At 33.2% G+C, this 25,735-nt stretch overlaps 1 protein-coding gene across 1 annotated transcript in view; it reads left to right on the top strand.

The window, feature by feature from the left end:
• Window positions 1–23,415, top strand: part of LOC111640891 — a 29,205-nt gene extending 5,790 nt beyond the window's left edge. The window contains exons 2-5 of the mRNA XM_023386975.1: window positions 4,544–4,642; window positions 4,742–4,840; window positions 5,164–5,199; window positions 20,846–23,415. Of these exons, the coding sequence (XP_023242743.1) occupies window positions 4,544–4,642; window positions 4,742–4,840; window positions 5,164–5,199; window positions 20,846–21,094 (483 nt within the window). The 3' untranslated portion in view covers window positions 21,095–23,415. The remainder of the gene's footprint in view (window positions 1–4,543; window positions 4,643–4,741; window positions 4,841–5,163; window positions 5,200–20,845) is intronic.
• Window positions 23,416–25,735: the final 2,320 nt, after the last annotated feature.

Raw genomic sequence — 25,735 nt, 5'->3', positions numbered from 1 at the left:
TCTGCCCTGTGGGTACTAAGATGGTCCTTTCCAAACAATATCATAATGGATTTAGACAAGCCCGCAATTCTGAGCTGAGGGATCCTCCAGAGCGGTAGAATGTTACCTTAATTAATTAACCCCCTCAGAAACTTCAAGAATACGTCAGGGATTACGTTATGGGGTTCTACATGGAGCAAAGCAGGAAAAACACAATTTTGGCGCCTAGAATATCTAGGATTGAAATCGGCAGCCAGTTCATTGCAATGATCCCCATGTAAAATGGCCCGAAGAAAACTCATTTTATAAACTAGAACCGACTACCAGTGTATTCTCCATTCGGCCACCAGTGACCGAATGGATAATACACTGGCTAGTTAATATTAAAGTAGGCTAATTAATATTAAAATACATTAGCGCCATTCACCAAATCAATTAATCAATAGATGTTAACAATTTCGTTTGACGAAGTAGCTCATTTAAGTCTCCAACGCGCTTTCTTAGAGACTCGAAAGTGTTTTTGACAGGACTATGTGTTGTTTATAAAATCGTACTGCCGGTTTATGTTACCAGCTTAGAGGTATGAAGGAGTACATGTTGGACAAGTTGATATTTGGCACAGAGTATAAGGTGCCCAAATCATTTACGCATAAAAAAATCCAGACTCGTAGGTAGTCGGGGACCGAGAACCGAGTCAAAATAAAATACAAAATGGCGACCCTCTTCTACAAACAGGCAAAACAGGCACCTCACCCAGTGGCGTAGCGTGAGTGTCAGCCGCGCGGGGCGGAGGAAAATTTCGCCGCCCCCTTATTTAGGTATCTCAATTTAAAAAACTAAAATTCAGTTTCGTCACAGAATAAGTAATGAAAAATTCCGTGCTCATTTCAATCGGTCCGAATCGTAGGTGCGACAAAAATATGAAATGAAATAGTTCAAATTTTTACAACATAAATATTATTATTTATTGTGAAATTTTGCCGCCCCCTAAAAGTGCCGCCCCTGCCGCCCCCACTACGCTACGCCACTGACCTCACCTCACCGAAGTCAGGTGGGGGAGAGTACCACCCACAGTCATTCTAAGAAGTGAACTCTAAACTTAGGCCTGAACACATAGTTTCTTCTATGTTAAATAAAATTTGTAATCTAATTTTGTAAATTTGAGAGTGCTTCAAGTAGGTTTTTTAGCATTATCTAGTACTGTATAATAAAATCGTGGGACCGATAAAAATTTGACGTTATATTAGGGTTGTCGTTACATCCGATGACGTTATAATCGGGTTAAACTGTATATTGTTTGTGCAAAATAAAAAAAAAATTCGGACGATACAATAACCACGATTATTTTTTTCCAAAAACGGGAAATTTTCGTTAGGCATGGACAAAAATTCAACCCGGGCCGACACGCAACGGAGAGAAATTTCGAAATTGGATAGATTAATTTCATCGAAAATGCATCGTGGACGACCTCGTGGTCGGCGAAGTTTGAACGATCGCGCCCAAAAGCAGCGATACCAAAGAAGATTGGAGAATGAGAGAGAAACCCGTCGAAGTGATTCCGCTTAGTAGTGAGTCTCCGAGATATCTTGTCCCAAATACGGTTTTCCCGTTTTACTTGTTTTTTTTTTCACTCTTTCCGTCTTGTGGACACTAAGAGGACCTCTTTTTACATGCCCATTATAAATTCGGCCAGGCCACAAGGGCGGTCGGGTGGTGAGGAACGGGGTCGGACATATCCGAACGGACTACCCTCCGAAAAAAATTCCTGGGGATTTTTCGACCTGTTCGAATACGATCCCGGGTCCCTCAGAGCGGGAGGCTGCCACCTTGATCGCTCGGCCATCCGGTCGTCTACACGAAAGTGGTAAAAGATGAGGTTATGGTAGGAAGAGTTATGTATAAGACAATGTAAAACCGTAATTAGCTGTTGTTGTTAAGTTATGGCAACGCAACACTTTGGCGATCTGCCTAGGGAGATGCCTTCCGTGAGGTCTTTTTAAGGAAAACTGGCCCCTATTTAGGTGTTACAAACGTGGATAAAACCCGGAAAACTCCACGTGGCCAGCCGTCCGAACGAGGCGCGAACCCACAACCGAACTCCCAGTGTTCACGGTACGAAGACCACTTGGCACTGGTGGGCCCCCGTAATTAGCAGTTTCTATAAGTTCTCTTGAATCCGTATAGAGTGTAGATTCTCTTGATTTTAATTTACAATCACAGTGTGAAGTATTTGCTTTCCAAATTTAAATATCCTGAATGCAAAAAAAAAAAATCAAAAAAGAAAACAAAAACGGAGGAAAATTTTCTATAATTATGTGTATGTTTTTGGGTCTATTCCGTTTAATATCTCAAGTTGGGGTAAAGATTAATAAACGAAATTTGGCACGGTAAATTGTATATAAGAGACATCTTTGCTGTGAAATTTTGAAAATCGGAACTCGAGGGGGTGAGGAGATACAGAGGGTTATGTGTCGTAACTTGAGTGGGGTTGGACTTTACGAAAATTTTACTCGTTATTGACATTTACAAAATTTTTAAAAAACTCGTCTCTATCCTCAAAATTAAGTCTTCTTTTTTACCTATTCGTAATAATAATAATATAAATATTTTTTAATAATATCTCGTAACAGATAGCTCCACACTGACTTTTAACTTTGAGCTGATGTCTTAGTGTTTTTTAAACTTAAATATATTTTTTAAAATCACAATTCGGCAAAATTACTTCTTTTAAGCTTTTGTTATTATTTAAATTTTATATTCTAGTATAATTGAAAGTTATGGGACTTCATAATGGTTCCATTAACCACCTGTTCGAGTGTCAGGAAAGTCGAACAAGAGAGCCCTTGACAATTTTCAATACAGAAAGCTTTCAAGAATACAATTTTACTAGAAAAATTAGAATCTTTTCGCCATAAAATTGATTTCTATACAATTGTAAAACATAAATTTAAGAAGGAAGACAGTGTTTCTGATGGGATACGCATAATTAATTCTTTTAGAACAAATTTAGAAAATTGTCTGCACTTGGCTACACTCATCAAGCACTTGTACCTACAGAAAAATTCCTTGTTAATACTTTTTTATTTAAAAAAGGATCATTAGAAACCGGTATTAAATTACAGAACAAATTTCGAAGGAAACAAATTGGATGAAAAAAGTATTTATAGAAACTGACTCGAAACAAAGATCGATTATATACGAAGTTAGAGATTGCCTTCAGCGTAAAATGTAGAAACAAGATAAAGTTTCTTGTGTTTTTTCTCCCTGTAAAAAATAAGATTGAATCGCACCAAGAATTGTCTTAAAGGAAAGAAAAATAAACATTTCTATTTTTCTGTTTTATTTATACGGGTTACCTTTGTCAAAGTTTATTCGATTTCGTTGAATAAATATGTTATATTTATTACGTTATTTCCGAGATAACGTCTTTATTTTTGATACTTTTTTAATTCTTTTTGCCTTCTGGGCACTAAGAGGGTCTTCTTTTCAATACCCATAATGTGTAGCAGCTGGGCATGATGTATCGGAGACAATCACCCTACTAGAAAAACTCCCGGAGTTTTTTCGATCGCTCGGATGCGATCCCTGGTTCTCTCAGATGGGTAGGATGATGCCTACGTAACGTGTGCAGAAATGTAAGTAACCGTTACGCACTAAAATGTACAAGAGGTTTGATAGGGTATGCAACGCAACATACAAGCGATTTGCCAAGGGGAGATGCCTTTCGGGAAGTTTTTTTTAATGGGAAACTGATCTCTATTTACGTGTTAGATACGCGATGTAAACCCGGAAAGTTTCATGTGGACGTTGGTCAAGCTCGAACCCACGACCACTGAACAGTGGTCGTGGGTTATGTATACGGCCACTGGTGGGTTATGTATGGTTTTATGTATACGGCCAATACATATGTATGGTTTTATGTATACGGCCACTGGTGGGCGAATCTTGTGGATTTTTGCCCGTATGCCAAGGACAGTAATCACTTTTTCTAACTACACGAAAGTTTTTGTTGTCGAGGACTTTGATAATGTCGAATTCTAAATCATAAAACTATGTTTTGTATAACAATTGTCGAAACAGATGATGTTTACACTGCATTTTGTATTTCTTCCTTTTATATACTGCATTATGTTTATTTCACCACTTCCGGATAGCCAAGCAGTTAACCGCCGCTCTGGAAACCTTGGTTCGAATCCATATAGGTAAAAAAAAACTCCAAGAATTTTTCGGTATGGTCAGTCTTTCATTCCTCGATCGACCCATTGTAGATCTGACGAAGCCATAATCGGTTTGTTAAAAGAAGGCTCTTTTAGTGTCCACAGGGAAGAAAAGTTTTTAAAAATTCCTAGTATACAGGCCTACGTCGTTCGACTAATGAAGTTTTTGTTTGCGACAAGGAATGTCTATTCATTTACGTAAGATTTTTCTCTTCACTTACAGTAATATTCTCTGAGTATACGCTACGGCTACAAGTAGGCTATTGTATAACCGACTATAAGAATTACTAGAGATATTATTCCTCGATGTAACAGTGTTTTTTTTTTTCTTTTTTCATTTTTGGCAGTTGTCTCAAGACGGCAAGACGTTCTTCCTGAAGCTTCATGCCTCATGGGACGTGTTGACCAAGTATGCAGAGTTCCTGAATATGAAGATGCCCATAAAGGTAACACCCGTTGTTCGTTTATATCGGGATCGCGACGCTTAGGAGAAAGCAATGTTTCGTCTGTGCTTTTTTCCCCCCTCACGCTGCCCGGATATTCAGAAACAGGAGCAGACCAAGAAATTTAACGTCAGGCGTACAACCTTAAATAGCACCTCCATCGCCTTCTCACGTCAGGCTCACGCGTTTGGAAAAACTGAGGTACTTTTCTTCTTTCTACTTTTCCTATTTCTCCTCCTCTTCCTTCTCCTCCTCTTCCTAAATCTGCTTTCTAAATTACTTTCGCTTAACTTTTATCTTTAAATACTGACTTAAAAGAAAGATCCGGTCGCTTAAATTAGTGTTTGAAACTAACTTTAAACCCAGGCATTTAATGGTAAATGTAATGGTAACTTTAAAATGCTTTACATAAATGAATATTAAACGATGCTAAATGATTAAGTAAACGAAAAGAAACGTGTAAACGAGGTTCGCGGATGTAACCATAATTTAGTGAAAAATAAATATTTTACGGAATTTTTCAGTCGGAAAATCAAGAAGAAGGCATCCCCCTAGCATGGGTAGGTGTTTGCATTTAGTCAATTCACCACTCGCACCGCACTCGTGTCACTTACAAGTCATCTACACTCGCCTGTAATCTTTTGGGAGTCCGAGAAATCAAACGGAAATTTACAGTATATAGTATCTGAAGAGGATCTGAGAAGTATATGAATTTCACAAACAATGGACCTAAACATCTTGATAACACTGTATTTCCGTGCGTATAACTTTTATGTGAAAGACAATTTGAAAGGGGTGAGGGCTATGTAATGAATGGGTTATATGCCAATTTCTAATTGCAATTACAAACTCACAACTGTGGAGCAATGACTTCGCGGATTATACGTACGAAAATACGATACTTCTTATAAAAACAGAAATTATTTCAATATGGGAAGAAGGTTTAGATATTTTTAGTTCTAATTAGAGTGTCTGGTTGTTAACCTTACTCACGCCAGTACAAATTAATAATGGGCATTAGACGGCCGGATGGCCGAGCAATTAATGAGCAGCTTACCGTTTTGAGGACCCGGGGATTGAATCTGGACGGGTTGAAAAATCCCGAGAATTTTTCGGGGATAGTCCGTCCGGACGTGTCGGGTACTGCTCCTCAACATCCGGTAGCTTCATTGTGGTTCTTGTCCAACCCAAATTGGGCTTGCTAAGAAGATTCTCTTAGTACTCGCAGGGCGGGGAGAGTTTTAAAAATGGGCTTTCATACTTACAAACAACTCGTACTGGACAAATTGAACTAATTGTAAGTTGTTTACTTGTGTAATATTGCCAAGTAGACTGGTGGTTGATGTTGTGTGCCTAAATGCAAAATTGGCGTACAAACTTTAACCAATTAACTAATCTGAGAGAGTGCTAAATGCAAAATTTCCGCTTTTTTCTAGATTTTAAATTTCTTTTGCATTGTACTTATGCTTTTAAAATTTGCATAAGTCCACATTAATTATGCCGAAGATCACTTTTCTTTTTCAAAAAATAACATCTAATTTATTAAATATTTACTAAACCGATTAAAATTGTACATATTGACATTAAAATCACTCAAATTTTGAATACAAGAAGTATAATTGTTAGTTATATTTAAACACAGCTCCTCATAAAGTAAATAGATAAATGCATTCGTTAATAGAAAAGTTAAAAGCGTGACAAACCAAAAAATAATTTTCTATTCCGCTAAAGCTTCATGTCAATTAATTGATTTTATGCAATAATGCAGATTAAGCATTCTCACTTATAACCAAAATCAATTATTACCAAGCAAAGCGAAATACCTTAATATGGAGGAATAATCTTGGTAATCAATAATGCTGAGTACAGTGTAATTACTGGATACAATCGTTTGTCAAAATTATTTTTTAGCATTCTAAACTAAAACCGACCTTCATAAGTGGTTAAGAATTTGGCATAATTTACTGCACAAAGATTGAGTTATAATAGAAATCGCATATACTTGGTCTGGACGTTACTGTCAATCGCTTATCCATGTTGACGAATCATGCAACGGGTTTGACGTATCAAAAAGAGGTAAAATTGTAGTTTACTATGCTGTAGGGCTTTGAGCCAAAATTCATATCAGGTTAAATGAATGCGTAATCCATAGTAATTAATGATGGTGCAGAAGTCTACAATAATAGAATCCGTAAGGTCTATACTCTATTTTTGGGTTTGACCAAATGCCAGATAGATAAAACTAGAATGTATATACTATTTTTATCCATTATCTTGAAGATGGATTCTGTGATAAAAGAAACTAAATAGAACTCTCATAAACATCGCTCGGAATTCTTATTATGATAGGCCTATAGTTTCCATTTCTCATTAAGTACAGTACTTACCACATTAAGGATCAGACCCGTTTGCGAGGGCATTAAGTAAGGCTGTAGGGATGGCTATTGTGAAGTCTGCGGTTTTGGGGACCCGGGCGGTCGAAAAACCCAAGAAATGTTCATCTATCTATGAAAAATTGCTAGGTCCTGCGGGTCTTGAAAAAATATGTCGGCAATCCCTTGCTATCTAGTCGCGCCCATTGTAGGCCTGACTGACCAACGGGTACTCACGATGGGTATGAAGCAGGTTATGCTAGTACCAAGCGAAAAGAGTTTTAAAAAAGTCACTCTATGCAGAAATCACGCATTACATTATCAACTAACATAAAGCTGGACTTGCGTGCAAGCTAAAAAACTACAGCTTAGGACTTTAAGACTTACGAAGATCCTTGTTCTATTCTAAAAGACAATTTACATTTATTGCTTATTATTATTTGGTAGAAAAAGAAAAGATCCGTGATATGCTGTAATGCAGGGCCAAAAGTCTAAATTCCGCTCTGGACTAACATATACTGAAAGTAGTTTTATTATTTAGCAAAAAAGAAGATTTATTAAAAATTTGCTAAATTTTAATCAAACCACGTGAACTATAAACAATTTTATTACAAATGTTTAAAGCTGTAATTCAAACAAATTGACGTTTTAGAGTAACATATCCGTTGTTAAATAATAGGTCAAGGCATCTAGATATAAACGCATCCTTGTATTTAAAATAAACCAAACTCAATTATACAGTCAAATTCGTGTTATAAATCACCCAGATTACGATAAAGTAGATCGATTATATATTCAAGAAGTTTCTTTTTAAAGTTTTTCCAAAGACGAAGGTTCCACCTGTCGAAAAGAATCGATAATAAACGACAGTCAAATCCTCTTTTCCATCGAACCAAAAGTTACAAAGGGTTAAACCGCTACATTTAGCATCGAAGCCGCAACTGCTGTGACGTCAACTCATTTCTCACTCTCGAAAAGCTGCCTCGAACAGTTTAGTAAAGATAAATGCTTCATAAAATTGGAATTAAACGTTTTCGACGTCTGTTAACAGATGCGGAGTAATTGCTCTTCGAAAGCTATTTACGACGTCTTTCAGCTACTTTCCCTCGTTTATCATTAGAAAATATGTTTTATTTCCTTCAAAACTTTTCATATTGCTCTGTTATTTTAACATTTTTGCCCAAATTGATTAAAAAATCTTATGAACTTCTTAGTATTAAGACATTTTTCAGATTGGCCGAACGTTTAATCATCAGAGAAGCATTCAGGAAATTTTCTATAATCTATTTGATGTACCTTCTTTGTTGTTCATTTTGTGTAAATCAACGACAAAATCTCATCCTCCTTGCCGGTCCTACTCCTTCGTGTAAATAAATCACGAAAAACTCAGATCATCCTTGCTAGACGCACTCCTTTACATGATTGATTCGGAATCGTCATTTAAAAGTTAGATGAAATTGGATAACTCGGACTCCCAAAATGGCAACTTTGGCCGAAATTCGTATATCGGATACGCCAATATGCAAATTAATTCTCTGGTTTTATCGGTCGGTTGTTTACAGCAACGAAAAATTATTTCTGAAAAGAATTCGGAAATTTTCAATAAAAACAAAATACAGTAGAGCGTCGATTATCCGAAAGTCAATCATCCGAAACATCAATCATCCGAAAGAATTCNTATTCAATTGTGGGCTTTAGCTTCTGTTTAATTGTGGGCTTTAGCTTCTGTTCAATTGTAGGCTATGAAACTAAAGCTCACAATTGGGCTTCCGTTCAATTGTAGGTTATTCTGCTTAAATTGTGGGCTTTGTTGGGCTTTAATTTTAACGATATTCATCAATAGCAATTTAGATTTAGATATAGAATATTTCAACGGAAGATATTATTTATATGTCAAAGCAATAAATTTAGATAACCTCTATGGCATAGCAACAGTATTTACGGTTTCACCAGGCTCTCGATATAGTCGATTTGTTTATCATTAAAGTAAAACTATTCGAACTTTGATTTTCCTAGTAATAATTCGACATGGCTGATCAGCTTGTATATAAAATCAAAATTGATAATATAGTATAGAAATATATGACATTTTCTATTTTTCTTCCTTGTCTAAAGCTATTATAGATGTTTAGTAGATCTGCTATTGTTTAATTTGCAGCAAATAATTCGTTCGTAGTTTTTCCTAAAGATTCCTTGAAATTATTCAAGGATAAAATGCTGTAAACAAATGTAGATCGGTGATTAAACGTTTTATATATTTAGATTTAATAAACTCGAGATTAACACGAATAAATCTAAATATACAATCATTGTATGGGGCTCTGCTTCAATGATGGTTATTCACACACTTCACATATCCATTACTTTCCTCCCTTTTAACTGGCAGCAGGGCCTTTTTACCTTGTTTCGTCCCTTGTAACTGGCATCAGCAGTTCTTATCTTCATTTTTTCAAACTAGTAAAGACCAAAAATAGGTATAAGACGAGACTACTTTTCTTAACTGCATGCATACCTGACGAGAATAATTTGCAAGCTTAATCGATGGCGAAAAATGTCACCAAGTTACGACTTTGAATTTTGATGGACGGATTTATTTATGCAATCGTCTCGTACATCGAATGCAATCTATTTAAATATGGCAGAATGCATTATTTTCGTATAGTCTTTCGTTAAGTTTCACTTTTAACGTGATCTCGATGTGACGTGAATTTCGATGTCTCTCACTTAATTGATGAGACTACTCCTTTTCTCCTTTACTCTTCTCTCGGTTTCTCGTTCGTAACGACGTATTTTGTGAGACTTTCAACCGATTTTCCATTGTTATTCGTTACTCTAACTTCATATTTGATTGTAATACCCAATCCTTATCCGTATACAATGGAAGAATTTAAAATCAAATCGATGGTAAAGGGAGGCGTTTGCTCTATAAAATGCAGGGCATCTATAGAGCAGGTGATTGGGTCTATATGAATTACACACGGCTGTGTGAATCACACTAAGATGTGGATTTGTGTTTCAGGATGAAGACAGAGAGGCGAATCTACGGAGCGGATTATCTTCCAGATCTAGGACCCGCGAAACCCTATATTTTACTGATGGAAAGAGAAGAATCGACTTCGTTCTCGCGTACGAGGAAGGAGACTATCGAAAACAGGAGAGGAGGAAAATGTTTGAGAATCAATTGCTGCGAGAGGGACTACAAATGGAGATCGAGAACAAAACGGTGAGATGCTTTCTTATTTTTCTCTTTATCTATATTACAAGCAGAGATGCCCACAGCCCGTGTTTTAAGTAAGTAAAGCCCCTATATAATGTTTTTACTTCATTTGCTTCCTTTACTATAGTAATTTGCTCTAGGGTCCCAATATCCGTTTCGTTGCACTTTAAACGGCTTTGGTTAGCAATCGAACCCCATATCTAGGAAGTTTTTCCGGGAGGACTATACGAAATTGTCCCTTATTAAATGTTGTACACGTAAAGAAGATCCGGAAACTCCGCATGGCCAGTTCGTTGATGAGGCTCGGACATAAAGATAAACAGAGAGAGTAACTACAGTGCTTTTAGGGTTCTCGAATATATCGAAATTCTGCAGGAAGTCCGTCAATTCTGTCAAACGTCATCGCGTGAGAGACGTTAGAAACTAATTAAATTGTTTAGTTTTATTATATAATTACTCACGCTACGTAAACGAATGTCGAATATATTATTAAAATTTTCGAACAACGTTTGACGCCGATCGAATGTTTCGATTGTGTGTTTGTTTTTTTTTTTTTTGGTCGTTTTTGAACACCATATAGTTCAGACACACAACACAAGGCAATCTTCATTTTAATTTTATTCAATTTGTCTGTTCGAAATCAGCTTAACTAATGCGAATTTCTCATCCTTTTATGTATAATCTATGGGGAAAGTACAATTTCAGCATTTAATTTCTCATCCCATCTCACGAATTATTCAATTTCTCCTGATTTTTTATAACTATTTTGTGATTAAGTTTCGTATCCATTCCTCATTCACAATGGCTGATTTGGTTGTTTCGTTGAAGATCAGGCAATGAGCAGTATTGAAATGATTCCATAAAAATGCCATGCGTAAAGAACACAAAGCATGCTTCTTCACGTCGCTAGCACGAAAAATACGATTAAAACTAATAAAGGCCACAGGTAACGTTAATCGATAATCAAGAATTTGCGAATGTTATTACTCCTAGAAATATTTACAAATAATCACCGTAAAAGTAAATATTGTAACTCTACTATTAAGCTATAAAACATATGCATATATTAAACATATGTGAAGATATTAATCAGTTGTTAAAGTAACAGATGTTACGTGTAACTGTAAAGGTACACAGGTCTTGTAGCTCTACCGTCCGTCACTATGTTAATAAATAAAAACAAAACTCGGTATCGAAGGGGAGAAAAATCTTCGATCGATGTTTGAATGCCTGCAAATTTTGCACTCGCCGTCATAAAGGGGAGGAAAACCGTTACGTCACGGGACAGCTACTGTTACGCTGATATTTAATCCTAAAAACATGAAAACGTTAACATTTCTTCGTCGTGGGAATCGACCTCATTGCGGATCGGACCCTGGCAAGCAAAACTCGAGGAACCTTGAAAAACGTTTTGAATTTTGGTTTTAGTGTAACAAATCAAACTTTTTGAAGTTTTGTGACGATTAATTAAAGGTGTAACTTTCGTGTCTGTGTGGTTAAATCGGTAAGGAAGTTTGCGTGTGGCAAAAGGAGTTTGTTATTCGGTTGCTACTTTCGACACGCGAAATGGCATAGAACCACATAAAAATGCCTGTTATTTATGCTGAGTAGAAAGTTACGCCATAATTATTTTTCCTTTCAAGCCTCATAGGAAATTTTTGCTGCAAATTACGAAGGAATGTTTCTTTTCTTCGGTGTGTCAACTCGCGAAAGGGTTCGATTGCTTTATTCTGGGCACGGCAGATGTTTCTGGGAGACAGAAATGACGTAGATCGTCCTTCAAACTTATCTCGCGACTTGGAGTCACTTACGATCGATTCACTTATTTGTTTCCGAAATTATTTTCTGGAAATTTCGCATTTGAAACTATAGATTTTTATAGGTTTATGAGTTAGAGAAAGAATAGTTTTGGTATTAAAGATGTATTGCTAGAGTAATTCCCTAGTAACTATGGCAAATAACAAAATAAAAACGACAGAATTTGTTTTAATGGATAGCTTTGAGCTAATCCTGCTACTAACAGTAATATTTTTAAAATTTACTAACAAAATAACGATCAAATAACAAGGCCTTTTCCACTCTCTCTTTCTGCCCTGTGGGTACTAAGATGGTCCTTTCCAAACAATATCATAATGGATTTAGACAAGCCCGCAATTCTGAGCTGAGGGATCCTCCAGAGCGGTAGAATGTTACCTTAATTAATTAACCCCCTCAGAAACTTCAAGAATACGTCAGGGATTACGTTATGGGGTTCTACATGGAGCAAAGCAGGAAAAACACAATTTTGGCGCCTAGAATATCTAGGATTGAAATCGGCAGCCAGTTCATTGCAATGATCCCCATGTAAAATGGCCCGAAGAAAACTCATTTTATAAACTAGAACCGACTACCAGTGTATTCTCCATTCGGCCACCAGTGACCGAATGGATAATACACTGGCTAGTTAATATTAAAGTAGGCTAATTAATATTAAAATACATTAGCTCTATTCACCAAATCAATTAATCAATAGATGTTAACAATTTGGTTTGACGAAGTAGCTCATTTAAGTCTCCAACGCGCTTTCTTAGAGACTCGAAAGTGTTTTTGACAGGACTATGTGTTGTTTACAAAATCGTACTGCCGGTTTATGTTACCAGCTTAGAGGTATGAAGGAGTACATGTTGGACAAGTTGATATTTGGCACAGAGTATAAGGTGCCCAAATCATTTACGCATAAAAAAATCCAGACTCGTAGGTAGTCGGGGACCGAGAACCGAGTCAAAATAAAATACAAAATGGCGACCCTCTTCTACAAACAGGCAAAACAGGCACCTCACCCAGTGGCGTAGCGTGAGTGTCAGCCGCGCGGGGCGGAAGAAAATTTCGCCGCCCCCTTATTTAGGTATCTCAATTTAAAAAACTAAAATTCAGTTTCGTCACAGAATAAGTAATGAAAAATTCCGTGCTCATTTCAATCGGTCCGAATCGTAGGTGCGACAAAAATATGAAATGAAATAGTTCAAATTTTTACAACATAAATATTATTATTTATTGTGAAATTTTGCCGCCCCCTAAAAGTGCCGCCCCTGCCGCCCCCACTACGCTACGCCACTGACCTCACCTCACCGAAGTCAGGTGGGGGAGAGTACCACCCACAGTCATTCTAAGAAGTGAACTCTAAACTTAGGCCTGAACACATAGTTTCTTCTATGTTAAATAAAATTTGTAATCTAATTTTGTAAATTTGAGAGTGCTTCAAGTAGGTTTTTTAGCATTATCTAGTACTGTATAATAAAATCGTGGGACCGATAAAAATTTGACGTTATATTAGGGTTGTCGTTACATCCGATGACNGAACGCGACGAAAAAATTTTACTCGTCATAAAACGATAAATAGTTTGTCAAATTTTTATTCATAAAAATGCAGTTTCAACTGCTTTTTATTTTATAAAATCCGTCTTCTTGCGCCACCAGAGGGCCTTTTAAACAATAGATAATCTGTTAGCGTTGGTCAGTAGTAGTCCAAATGCAATACGAACGTTTGTTTCTTGAAAATTTGATCACGATTTAAATACAGTATTTACTTTTAATATTACCGATATGTCATCGAAAAGAAAACGTGTTGTATTATCATTAAAAGACAAATCAAAGTATTTGTTTCGATTATCCGGATTTTTCCTTATCCGGACTACCTTCATCCCCAATTAGTCCGGATAATCGAGGTTCTGCTGTATATCTAAACATTCAATATATAGTAAAAACAAATAAAATATTGAAATTTCAATTATTAGAATATGAATTTCATATTTTGCTGTAAAGTTGTCAGATAAAAATAGGTTTTTTGGTTTGGAAGGCTTGCTTCTTGCATCATATGAATATAATAACTATGAAAACATTTGTTGCCTGATTAAAATATTGATATTAACAGAGAACATAAGAAGGTGTTATAAAGATGTATGAATAAATAACCATTTATTGATCAGTACATTTAACATACAAAGTAAAATTTTTGTGATGATCCATAATGCTAATAATTGCCATAATTAATTGGACTATTTTTTGCTATTATTTGATAAAATTTGATAATAGTAAAATTTGAATTTGAAGTTGTTCATCTATTTACTGAACAGAAAAAATAAATATTGAGTCATTACAAATGAAATGGCCATTTTTTAAAATGTAAATTTTCCAGCCTTATAGTTCAACTTTTTTCCATTTGAATAGTGCTGTATGTTTGCAATTGAAAGAGCATATGACATGTAATGTGAGAATTTAAAAATGTAATCTTATTTATATTGCATGTTCCACTTGTTTACTCGAGTACTTCTTTTGATGACATGGAAAAAAGAAAATTGAATAATTTTCTTTTATGAGTATAAGCAGGGACATAATGCCCTAATTATAACACAATGTAAAATAATTTTAAACTTATTTTGAATTAATTCAACAATTTTAGCTTTATTTTTTCTGAAATAATATAGAAATTTTTACATAAGGGGAATAGTAGAAAAAACAACAATTATGGATTCTAAATATGATAGAAAATATGCAGTAGAGCATCAATTATCCGAAATATTCGGGACGGGCTTGCTTGATCATAATGAGAGTTGAAAAATCTGCTTCAGATTACATTTCTAACCTTGTCAATGCTGTTTCTAATGCAACAAATGGTTCACTTTGTGTGGGCACAAAGGTAGCCAAGGAGCCCAAGCCTGAGGAATAATTTAAAATATAATTTGATAATCTAGACATACAAAATGTATATAAAACATGAAATTGAAAAAGTCCTAATGTTAAATAAAATTATAGACATTTTATTTAATAACAAAAATACTCAAACTGTTTATAAGTGTTTGTTTCCATGAGTTATACTTTAATTATTAATATAATGTCAGGAAAAATTTTTTGATTGATGCATGGTTTAAATTTATCAAATTTTGTATAACTTACAGATAATAATCTGAATTTTATATTCCAATTTTTAAAAAAGAATAAACTTATTTATTTAGAATGTTTCATTCTAATTCCTTTTCTATTTTCTTTCATATACAGAATTATAAGGAGAAAAACTAATAAATTAGTATATAATGATAAATCACATTTACATAGTAATTTTTAAATTGTAAAAAGAAATGTAAAATAAATGTTAAAATGCTAATCTAATGCAACTGATATGGAATTTCTCTTGTTGAAACCTTAACACATATTTTGGATTCTGGTAATTTTGGTCACATTACCAAAATTCATTAAATTTGGGTCTTCTGAATTGAGGGTCAATTGTAATGAGCTTCTGTAAAATGATGATGATTGATCTTAAACCATATACTGTAAATTTTGAGGTTTCAAAAATTGTATAGAACCTAACCTAATTCTTAAAATATAAAATATAGAAAAGTGTGAACAAAAAATTCACTAACCCAGTCTTGAATTAATACCAAATGTTTTGCTTTATTAATTGGGCTATAAGAAGACTAATTTAATAATAAATAGATATAATCATACTGGTTACCTTATATCTAAGTTAATATTTGCGTAAGTGAAGAGTGAATGTTGTTCTGGATAGTGTAATTGGCAATACATCTGCACAGTAAAACAGAGTTGTGGGTTTGAGACCTGTTCTGGGCCGATTTATTTCTTCTAGAACATTAAAAATTTATTTATTTATTTATAATTTTTAAAATAGTAATTATTAAAAGTTACAGTCAAATAATTATTTTAAAAATTACAGTCAAATTACTTTATATCTATTTCTTAAATTAGTCTTATTATAGATCAAGAATATGGCAGATTATTTGGTATTGATATTAATAGAAAAATGCATTTGATCTAAACAATAAAGCCACATCTAAATTCTTTCCTTCTCACAATATGATTTTATTGTTTGGCTTTGACATTTATTTTGATTGATTTTGTAATTTATAATTGTGATGATCTCTTTCTTTTTTGATAAAAATTATCTTTTGTTCTTTATTCCCATGTGTACACAATTTATATTAACAAATTTCCTATTTAAAACAGCTATACTGTAATTTATTTTTCTTTCTGTATTACAGCAAATAGAAATTGTTTTCTTGAATGATATGATATTGGATATGACTTTTAAGGATTTTGTTTTTTTTTTTAATAATTTATCATTTAAAATTTATGTTTTATTTATCTATTTATATTGTATTTAAATACATTTTTGATTATCTATATTATCTGTTTTTTGACAAAAAGTACATTAAAAATTACCTTATAATTGATATACTTTATATTTTTCAATTGCATGATGTCTTTGATTTCTCATTTAGAAAGAAATTTTTAAAGGTTTATTGGATGCATTAAAATGATTTCTTGCAAGTATCGGAAATACCATCTGGCTGACAAATTTCCTGTGGGAACAAAGTCAATTTGTAGCTTTTTTTATTTAAATGTATTGGTTATCGGTCCAATATATTTAAATAGATACTATTTAAATATATTGGGTTATTTTAATATATTATTCAAATTTTTATTTTCAAATTGATGTCAAAATATGAGAATTAATTAAAATAAGGTTCATGTAATCTAAAGCTCTTAAGCTTTAGATTACATGAACCTTGTTATTTTGTTGAGTTGAGTAGATTTGTTGAGTAGAGTAGATTTGAAGGTTTTATAATCTTTTACCATTTAACGGTGCATGCTAACTAGTCGTAATCATTCCATATTGATTTTAAATTTGAATACATGCAAGTTTACGAATTGATATTTATTCACTTGTCAAATTTATTTGAAGATATTTAGTTCTTTTACGATAATAATAACAATAATTATTATTGTAAAAGAATTTAAATGCTAATAGTTCTGTCTAAAGAAGTATACATAGACAAGGCTGTCAAGAGGGGATTTCGAAGTTTTTCTGCCAGCCCAGAGAAAACTTATAAGCACATTATGGTTTCTATCCTATAAATTAATATTAATTTTATTAACAAAAATAAAATATTTAAGACTGATATTAATTAATAAACAAACGTTTTGTGTATTTCATTTATTTAAAAATAGGCAAAACAGGTCTGTTTTATTCTCGGACTCCATATAAATTCTTGATAGCCCTATATATAAGACTTTCCAATTCTTTTGGATGATGATATATTTATAATCATTAAAGTAATAACTTAGTTAAAAATTTAAATGTTTATTAAATTTCATTAACATTTGCTTATTTTTTTATTTTATATACTTTATAGTAATTGAAACACTAATAAAAAGAGCAAAATGAATAAATTTTGTACTGACCATTAGTCATTTGTGAGAATTACATTACAGTAAATTATTATTTAGGTTATTTTTATGTTATATACAAATATAATAAACAAAATATAACACAATGTAAAATAATTTTAAACTTATTTTGAATTAATTCAACAATTTTAGCTTTATTTTTTCTGAAATAATATAGAAATTTTTACATAAGGGGAATAGTAGAAAAAACAACAATTATGGATTCTAAATATGATAGAAAATATGCAGTAGAGCATCAATTATCCGAAATATTCGGGACGGGCTTGCTTGATCATCATGAGAGTTGAAAAATCTGCTTCAGATTACATTTCTAACCTTGTCAATGCTGTTTCTAATGCAACAAATGGTTCACTTTGTGTGGGCACAAAGGTAGCCAAGGAGCCCAAGCCTGAGGAATAATTTAAAATATAATTTGATAATCTAGACATACAAAATGTATATAAAACATGAAATTGAAAAAGTCCTAATGTTAAATAAAATTATAGACATTTTATTTAATAACAAAAATACTCAAACTGTTTATAAGTGTTTGTTTCCATGAGTTATACTTTAATTATTAATATAATGTCAGGAAAAATTTTTTGATTGATGCATGGTTTAAATTTATCAAATTTTGTATAACTTACAGATAATAATCTGAATTTTATATTCCAATTTTTAAAAAAGAATAAACTTATTTATTTAGAATGTTTCATTCTAATTCCTTTTCTATTTTCTTTCATATACTGTATATGTAACTTCATTGGTGTATGAGTCTGAGGGTCCTTGGCCAAAGCAAGAACAAAAGAAAAAAATTAAACAGAGAAAGCAAAATGGTTAACAAATTATTAGCGATGGCAAATTAAAAATTGGTACCTGTGTTTTTATTTGTGCAAAATTTTGGATACTTTCCCTGTAACTAGTGTCCCCATACACTCGTGTATAACTTTATATTCTTTTTAAATAATAACGATTGTACAAACAATTTAGATCTTATATTCTTTTTTTAAATACGCAAGTAAATGTTGAAACTATATGATTTACATTCTTTTGTTCACTGTACACATTTGAGATGTCTGTATCAACATTCTTCCATTTTCTTTGTGTTCAAATTATTTAAGTTTCTTTCAACATATTTATTTTAACTTCTTCTCTCTTTTTATCAATTATGCATTTGTCTAAACATTTGCATTCTTCCGTAATGGCTCTTTCTGCTTCCATTTTATCTATCTTGCTGCTATATAAAAATAACATTGAAACCTACTAGATTTATTGCCTTTTCCTTATCTTGCATATCATCCACCTGTCGCCATTACACAAAACAACATATATATGGTTTATTCATACAGAAAATAATTATTGTTTTATAAATATTTTGAAATTTATGACTAAGCTGTAATTAATAATTTAGAATGCATGTTCACCATATTGTTCCACATCGGTTGTATGTAGAAACAATGCAACATCGCGTTTATTATTCAGCAGTTAGAAATAATTCGTGAATAATTGAGAATAATATGAGCAGAAATAGTTATTTGGTTCTATTATTTAATGACATTCACTGTCATAGCCAAGCTACAGGTGAACAGAATATTTGAAACTTTAGTACTATATAGCTTTTTATTTATTGATCTTAATGTTTTATTTGCTGGATATAGAATATGAATAATNTGCTGTGGCGCTGCAATCTTTGGCTATGTCTTGGGCTACTCAAATATTTTACGTTTTTGATACTAAATTAACTTCTGAAGTATAATTTTTTATTGTTTTTATATTTTTCAATATATTTATTTTGTTCGTACAAAATAAAAAAGTAATTTTTAACGATACAATAGTCTTCGTTAGGCTTAACACCGACGAAAATTCAACGCGAAGCAACACGCAACGGAGAAAAATGTCAAGATAGGATAAATTAATATATTTTTTGTTCATAATCGGTTATCCGAAACATCGATCTTCCGAACAACCCCAGTCCCCAATTGATTCGGATAATCGACGCTCTATCTAAAAATCAAAGAATTTCAGCGCATGAGATGCTGGATTCTTGTAATTTAGGAAATTTCCAGCAAGGGTGTAATAAAGTGACCAAATGTATAGAGAATATCATCATCGGTGACGCCAATCGGTTTCAAAATGGATCTTATCGTTTCGGACGCACAAAAATCGTCATATTTATAAAGATATTGACTGATATTGATGCGATTGTTTTAGCAATCGAACAACTCGAAAAACAGCTGCTGAGTACCAATCAATGTCTGATATGAATTAAAGGTCATGAGATCATTTCATACTCATTTAGGATCCGGGTTAGAATCCTATTCAAACTTTCATGATTTTTTTCTTAATGAATTATAAGACGTATCTAAAATTTATGTGAAAATTAAGATGCACCTTATAAGTAGAATGCCTCTTATACTGTGAAGAATTCCCCCAAAATCGACGTGAAAAATGCGAAGTATCCAACACCACGGTGGGTCTTATAAGACGAAAAATGCGACAATTACTTTCTATGGTGAAAAAAATAGGAAAATAACGTGGCACATTGTTCAACATTATTGTAAAATAAGAATTCTAATCTTCCACTTTATGAAATTTTGATATTCTTTCGATCCAGATATGTGAAACCCTGTATCTCGTAACTCGTTGGCCTCCATTGTGGATCCGGACGAAGGCCATGTTGAAGGTGAAGACCCACAATGGAAAAAAGAGTTTTAAAAAGTAGCAAACAGTTTGTCTCTTTGTGTATAGAATCAAACTAAAATCGCTTATGTCTTTTGATAATGTCGCAATGTCGTGAAACCAGAGTAAGTCATAAATCATGCTTTAGCAATATAATACGCCAGTAAAAGACACAAAATACATTTTGTTAAAATTACGCATTTTTAATTTATTAAATAACATGTAAACATTCAAATTCAAGTAGAGATTTATTTATAAAATCTCAATAAAAATCCGCATCGAAACTAATATGAGATGTGACCTAATTTACTGACGTCACGATTATTTCAAACCTGGAACGTAGAGGACGCTAGACGAAGAAGAAAAGTTTCTTAAAATATTAGATTTAATAAGAATTTTATTTTTTAAATTAAAGTTTGTAAAAATTGTATATTAAAAATCCGAAAAATAATTTATTACGTTTAACACCATTTAAAATTTTCTTTTTTTGAGTAAGTATAATTTCCGATTATCGGGAAAACTTTTTAAATTTTCAAAGATGGGGTTACAGTCGCTAGTTTATTCGTTGCTATTGACAACCGACCAGACGACGTTGCACCCAGCAATGCACTCGATTTAAGTACGCTTTTTACGTTTATCATAAAATATTTTGCAATATTTCAGAAATATTTATAATTCTTGCTATAAAAAGTGACAAAAATGACGTAATTTCAGTGCGAAAACGAAGAGGAAGAGGCAGAATGCTCGTGCAAGAGCCTGTGGAACCTTTGGTGCCTAAGCCCAGAAGGACCTTTCATGTACAACCGGGAACTGATCCCGGACGAGCCGCAATACGTCACTTGTGTCTTCAGCCGTCAACAGGAGAAACAGTTAAGTGCCTATTTAATGCGGGACAATCGAATGTTCCTTAATTCGCGGCGGTGTATTGTTTGGCTCTTTATTGATTCCTGTAAGCGGCAATGAAGGCAAATCGCATCGATCCGCGTTATGACCTTGTGCGATATTGTAGTACGCCCTCGTAAAAAACACTTGTTTATTATCAGAATTCGATAAAATAAACGGTTTCCGAGTAGTTTGATAGTGCGGTGTCTTTAAATTTTTACGGCTGAACTCAAGTGTTTCCAAATGCGTGTTTGGCTGCGGATGCTTCAGCATCCTTTCCGATACAATCGAGGCTGCGAACGAGACAGTTGGAACCTTTGGAGCCGTAGACTGTACCCATGAGAGCAAAAAAGTCAAAGGATCTGTACCTCTACATGTGACCCTTTGCCCTTTGTGATGGAGCCACTCAAAATTGCATTACGTCGTTTGCAGACTAAACAGTTAAATGCATCAGTCTTAGTCAGTTTAACTGTTTAGTCCACTTGATTGTTCATAGAGTACTTGATATGTAGTTTTAGAGGCACGGATGTTGAAATGCAAGCAACGGTGAGCACGGAAGTGTGACTGTGTGCTCTGTGTTGGTCAAGGTGAGCAATAGCAATGCCTTGACCAACATGGGGAATGGGTGGTATACCAATACATGGTAAAAACTGGCCTTTGGAGACAAACATCTTAACAAGGGTTGCACATATGAGTATGGTTCTCTTGACTTTTTATACTCATATGGGGGTTCTATGACTGGGGGTGAGAAACCCCTAGTTTGGCATTTGCATCTTACATTATTTGTTGCTTAAGGAGATGAGCTCGTGGGACACCCTGCTTTTGCAAGAAATATTGACCATTGAACTGGAAATAATTATGCTCTGTTATTAGTAGGACAGATCCCCGAATGACAAGCACCTGTTGAATTGTATAGGATTTTTGTAGTAAAAGTTATTAGCAAGCATCACTGCATCGAAGTGTGGTACAGATAGATATAATGAAATAATATTAATTTTGTAAAATTGATGTGTTTCAGGTGATACTGTTCCTACCATTTTCATGATTCTTGATTTGGATTTTAATGTTGAACAGACAACTAAACTAGAATGGGGGATTAATGCCTTAAAAAAGGATGTATTCTTATTTTGCCTGAGGAAGATATTTGAAATGTCTAAAATACTTGTTTAATTCGTCAAACAAATAAATTTAACTCTGAAAGACAGTACAATTTCTTATGTATATTTAGCATCATAAGTTAGAATATAAAGTTTTATAAACATGGAAACTGCAAAACAATTTTTCTCATTCCTTAAATCAAGAATCAAATGGCTTGATTAGCATAACCAGTTATTCTTCCTCTTATGTTGTCATAAACATGGTCTAATATCTGAATATGTGTCACTTAAATATATTTCATTGAGCCATTCTGACATAAGGTGGAAACCTTATGTCAGAATGACTCTTTCCAAAAATGAGTTGCTAGCTAGAGAGCAAAAAGGAAGGAGGTAGCCTCTTTTGAATTTTTGCTCTACCTCACATATATGGTCTTCACCACAAATTGTGATCCTATATGTTTGTATAATAAACTGGCAAAAATTCAAGCTATCTCATACAAACAATCACATGTTGTAAAAGAAAAAATGATGAAAAAATTTCTCTGGCTCCTGTGGGCTTTCAGCAACAGCTCAAAACATTCTCACAAGGTACAGTACCACAACTAATCTGATGTCAAAGTCCCAGACAATATCCATTACTTTCTAAAATATGGCCCCAAGTACATTCTGCTGGTGAATACTTCTCTAGCAGAATTAATTTCTCCCATTATGGCAGCAGCAAAAAGTTGTCAGCACCTTCAACCTAGTTTGGAAATTGAAGCTATATCCAAATTTTATTCTTCCAAGACTGCATCCTATCAGTGTAAGGTGAACTTGAAGGTTGCTAATAAGAACTGTAGAATGGTGAAGCAGTTTCTCTGTAACAAGAACCTGAGACTATTAATTTCAGACAACACCAAAAAAGATTTGTCTTATGTATGTAAGATGTTCCAATGTTGACATTACATCTAGAGCAACACAATTTTTTGCACAGTCATCTGTTATATTAAGCATTTATCCCATTCCTAATGTTATAAGAAAAACTAAAAATATTATCTCGTGTCCTGATCTAACCGCCATCATCATTGGTCCTCTGGATCCTCTTACAAACATGGCTTGCCTATATCTGTTTTTTGAGGTTAAACCACACAAACATGGATGGCCTGTTTGCCCCTTAGCCAACAAACAAATCCATTCCATATATTTCTTGGAAAAGGTCCTAGCCACCTTTTTTAAGGTATTATTCCCCCATTCTAGTTCAGTCATCTCTTCAACATTAAAATCTAAAGAATCACGAAAATTGTAGGAACAGTGTCATCTGAAACATATCAATTTTACAAAATGTTATTTCCATTTCATTATATCCATCTATACCACACTTCGATGCAGTGATGATTGTGAATACACTTTTACTACAAAAATCCTATACAATTCAACAGGTGCTCGACTTTTGGGGAGCCCTCCTACCTAATTTCTTATGGCTTGAGGATGCAGCTGCATTCGTGCACGTATTTCTTAAGCCGATTACGCACATACAGTTGTATGACAAATGACATTGCTCTTGAAATAACTTCTAGCATATAATAATTTGTGTTACATCACTTACATTTTGTTACATGTGCCCTTCTGAATGCAGCTTAATTTCTTGATACTCCTATGACATGTAATGGTTGCTATTTCTTTAATACATGAGATTGTGACTTGATTGTCATTTGCAATCTATCATAGTCATAAATACTGTATGTACTTGTATGAGTAAAAGGAACAAAAACTGTTGATTCTGGTATATTTGAATGGGCACACCTGTTTAATATACCCAAATACGATGATGGAACTGTCTATTTTTTGTCATCCACATGTTTGGGTATGCCAGTACATGTGTAGCCATCTTTATGTTATGTCATGTCAAGGTAATTTTTTCTATACTGTTGTTGTGTGTAAGTGTTTGTATGAATGCATTCAATTTTACTGTTAGCCAATCAAGTATCAAAATTTTGTGTAATTTTTTACCAAGGATCATTTAAAATGGGATATTTTTTTAATCCGGTGATTAGATTTTCATCTTTTGACAAGCTTTCCTCATTATTTTTTCTCACATTCCTGTGTGCATGAAATTATGGAACAGTTTTGATTGGCCAAACATAAGGTGCCTTTTATCAGAATTGACGTGGTATCGGTTCAAACAAATGATTGTTGCTCTTGAAATGGCTTCCTGGCATATCATAATGTCATGTTGCATTACTTATATTTTGTCACTTATGCTTGTCTGAACACAGCTTAACTTTTTGATGCTCCTAAAACAGTTGATATAACTTTAATTTATATTTTTATTTATTTATTTATTTATCTAATTAGACATACTAGGCAGAGCCCATGATGCGGGATATACAATAATTCGTTACATGTACATTACACACCAAAAAAATATCATAATCATTCATTATTACAGAGAAAATTAACATATACATAAATCAAACAAAACAAATTATACAAGTATTATTATAAACATCAAAAATAAATATCTGAAAACCAAATATCCAAATATAAACATATAACATAATAATAAAAAATTATGGGGAGAACTATCCAACCAAAATTATCATTATATAAAGAAAAAAACATTAACTTTAATTTATAACGTTGTGGCTTGACTGATGATGATTGCAATCTGCCCTTGTAATAAATACATGCTTATATAAGTAAAAAAGCAAAGGAACTGTTTGTGGTTGACCACAAACTTGCTAATACACAATTATTGCTATTTTTTACGTTATTTAAACAAAATAAATAGATACAGCAACAAAAAATACAGTCAGCTTCAATTCAATGGATTAATAGAGAGAGAGAGAATGTCTATACTTTCTGGTTCTGCTTAAATAATAATAATAATAAATACAAGAATTATAAGGAGAAAAACTAATAAATTAGTATATAATGATAAATCACATTTACATAGTAATTTTTAAATTGTAAAAAGAAATGTAAAATAAATGTTAAAATGCTAATCTAATGCAACTGATATGGAATTTCTCTTGTTGAAACCTTAACACATATTTTGGATTCTGGTAATTTTGGTCACATTACCAAAATTCATTAAATTTGGGTCTTCTGAATTGAGGGTCAATTGTAATGAGCTTCTGTAAAATGATGATGATTGATCTTAAACCATATACTGTAAATTTTGAGGTTTCAAAAATTGTATAGAACCTAACCTAATTCTTAAAATATAAAATATAGAAAAGTGTGAACAAAAAATTCACTAACCCAGTCTTGAATTAATACCAAATGTTTTGCTTTATTAATTGGGCTATAAGAAGACTAATTTAATAATAAATAGATATAATCATACTGGTTACCTTATATCTAAGTTAATATTTGCGTAAGTGAAGAGTGAATGTTGTTCTGGATAGTGTAATTGGCAATACATCTGCACAGTAAAACAGAGTTGTGGGTTTGAGACCTGTTCTGGGCCGATTTATTTCTTCAAGAACATTAAAAATTTATTTATTTATTTATAATTTTTAAAATAGTAATTATTAAAAGTTACAGTCAAATAATTATTTTAAAAATTACAGTCAAATTACTTTATATCTATTTCTTAAATTAGTCTTATTATAGATCAAGAATATGGCAGATTATTTGGTAT

This window comes from Centruroides sculpturatus, unplaced genomic scaffold (assembly GCF_000671375.1).
Source record: "Centruroides sculpturatus isolate CEXI.00-Female unplaced genomic scaffold, Cexi_2.0 scaffold1445, whole genome shotgun sequence".
In the NCBI taxonomy this organism is placed as follows: domain Eukaryota; kingdom Metazoa; phylum Arthropoda; class Arachnida; order Scorpiones; family Buthidae; genus Centruroides; species Centruroides sculpturatus.
Note: the sequence above shows the minus strand (reverse complement) of the source record. Positions and strands in the feature narration are given on the sequence as shown.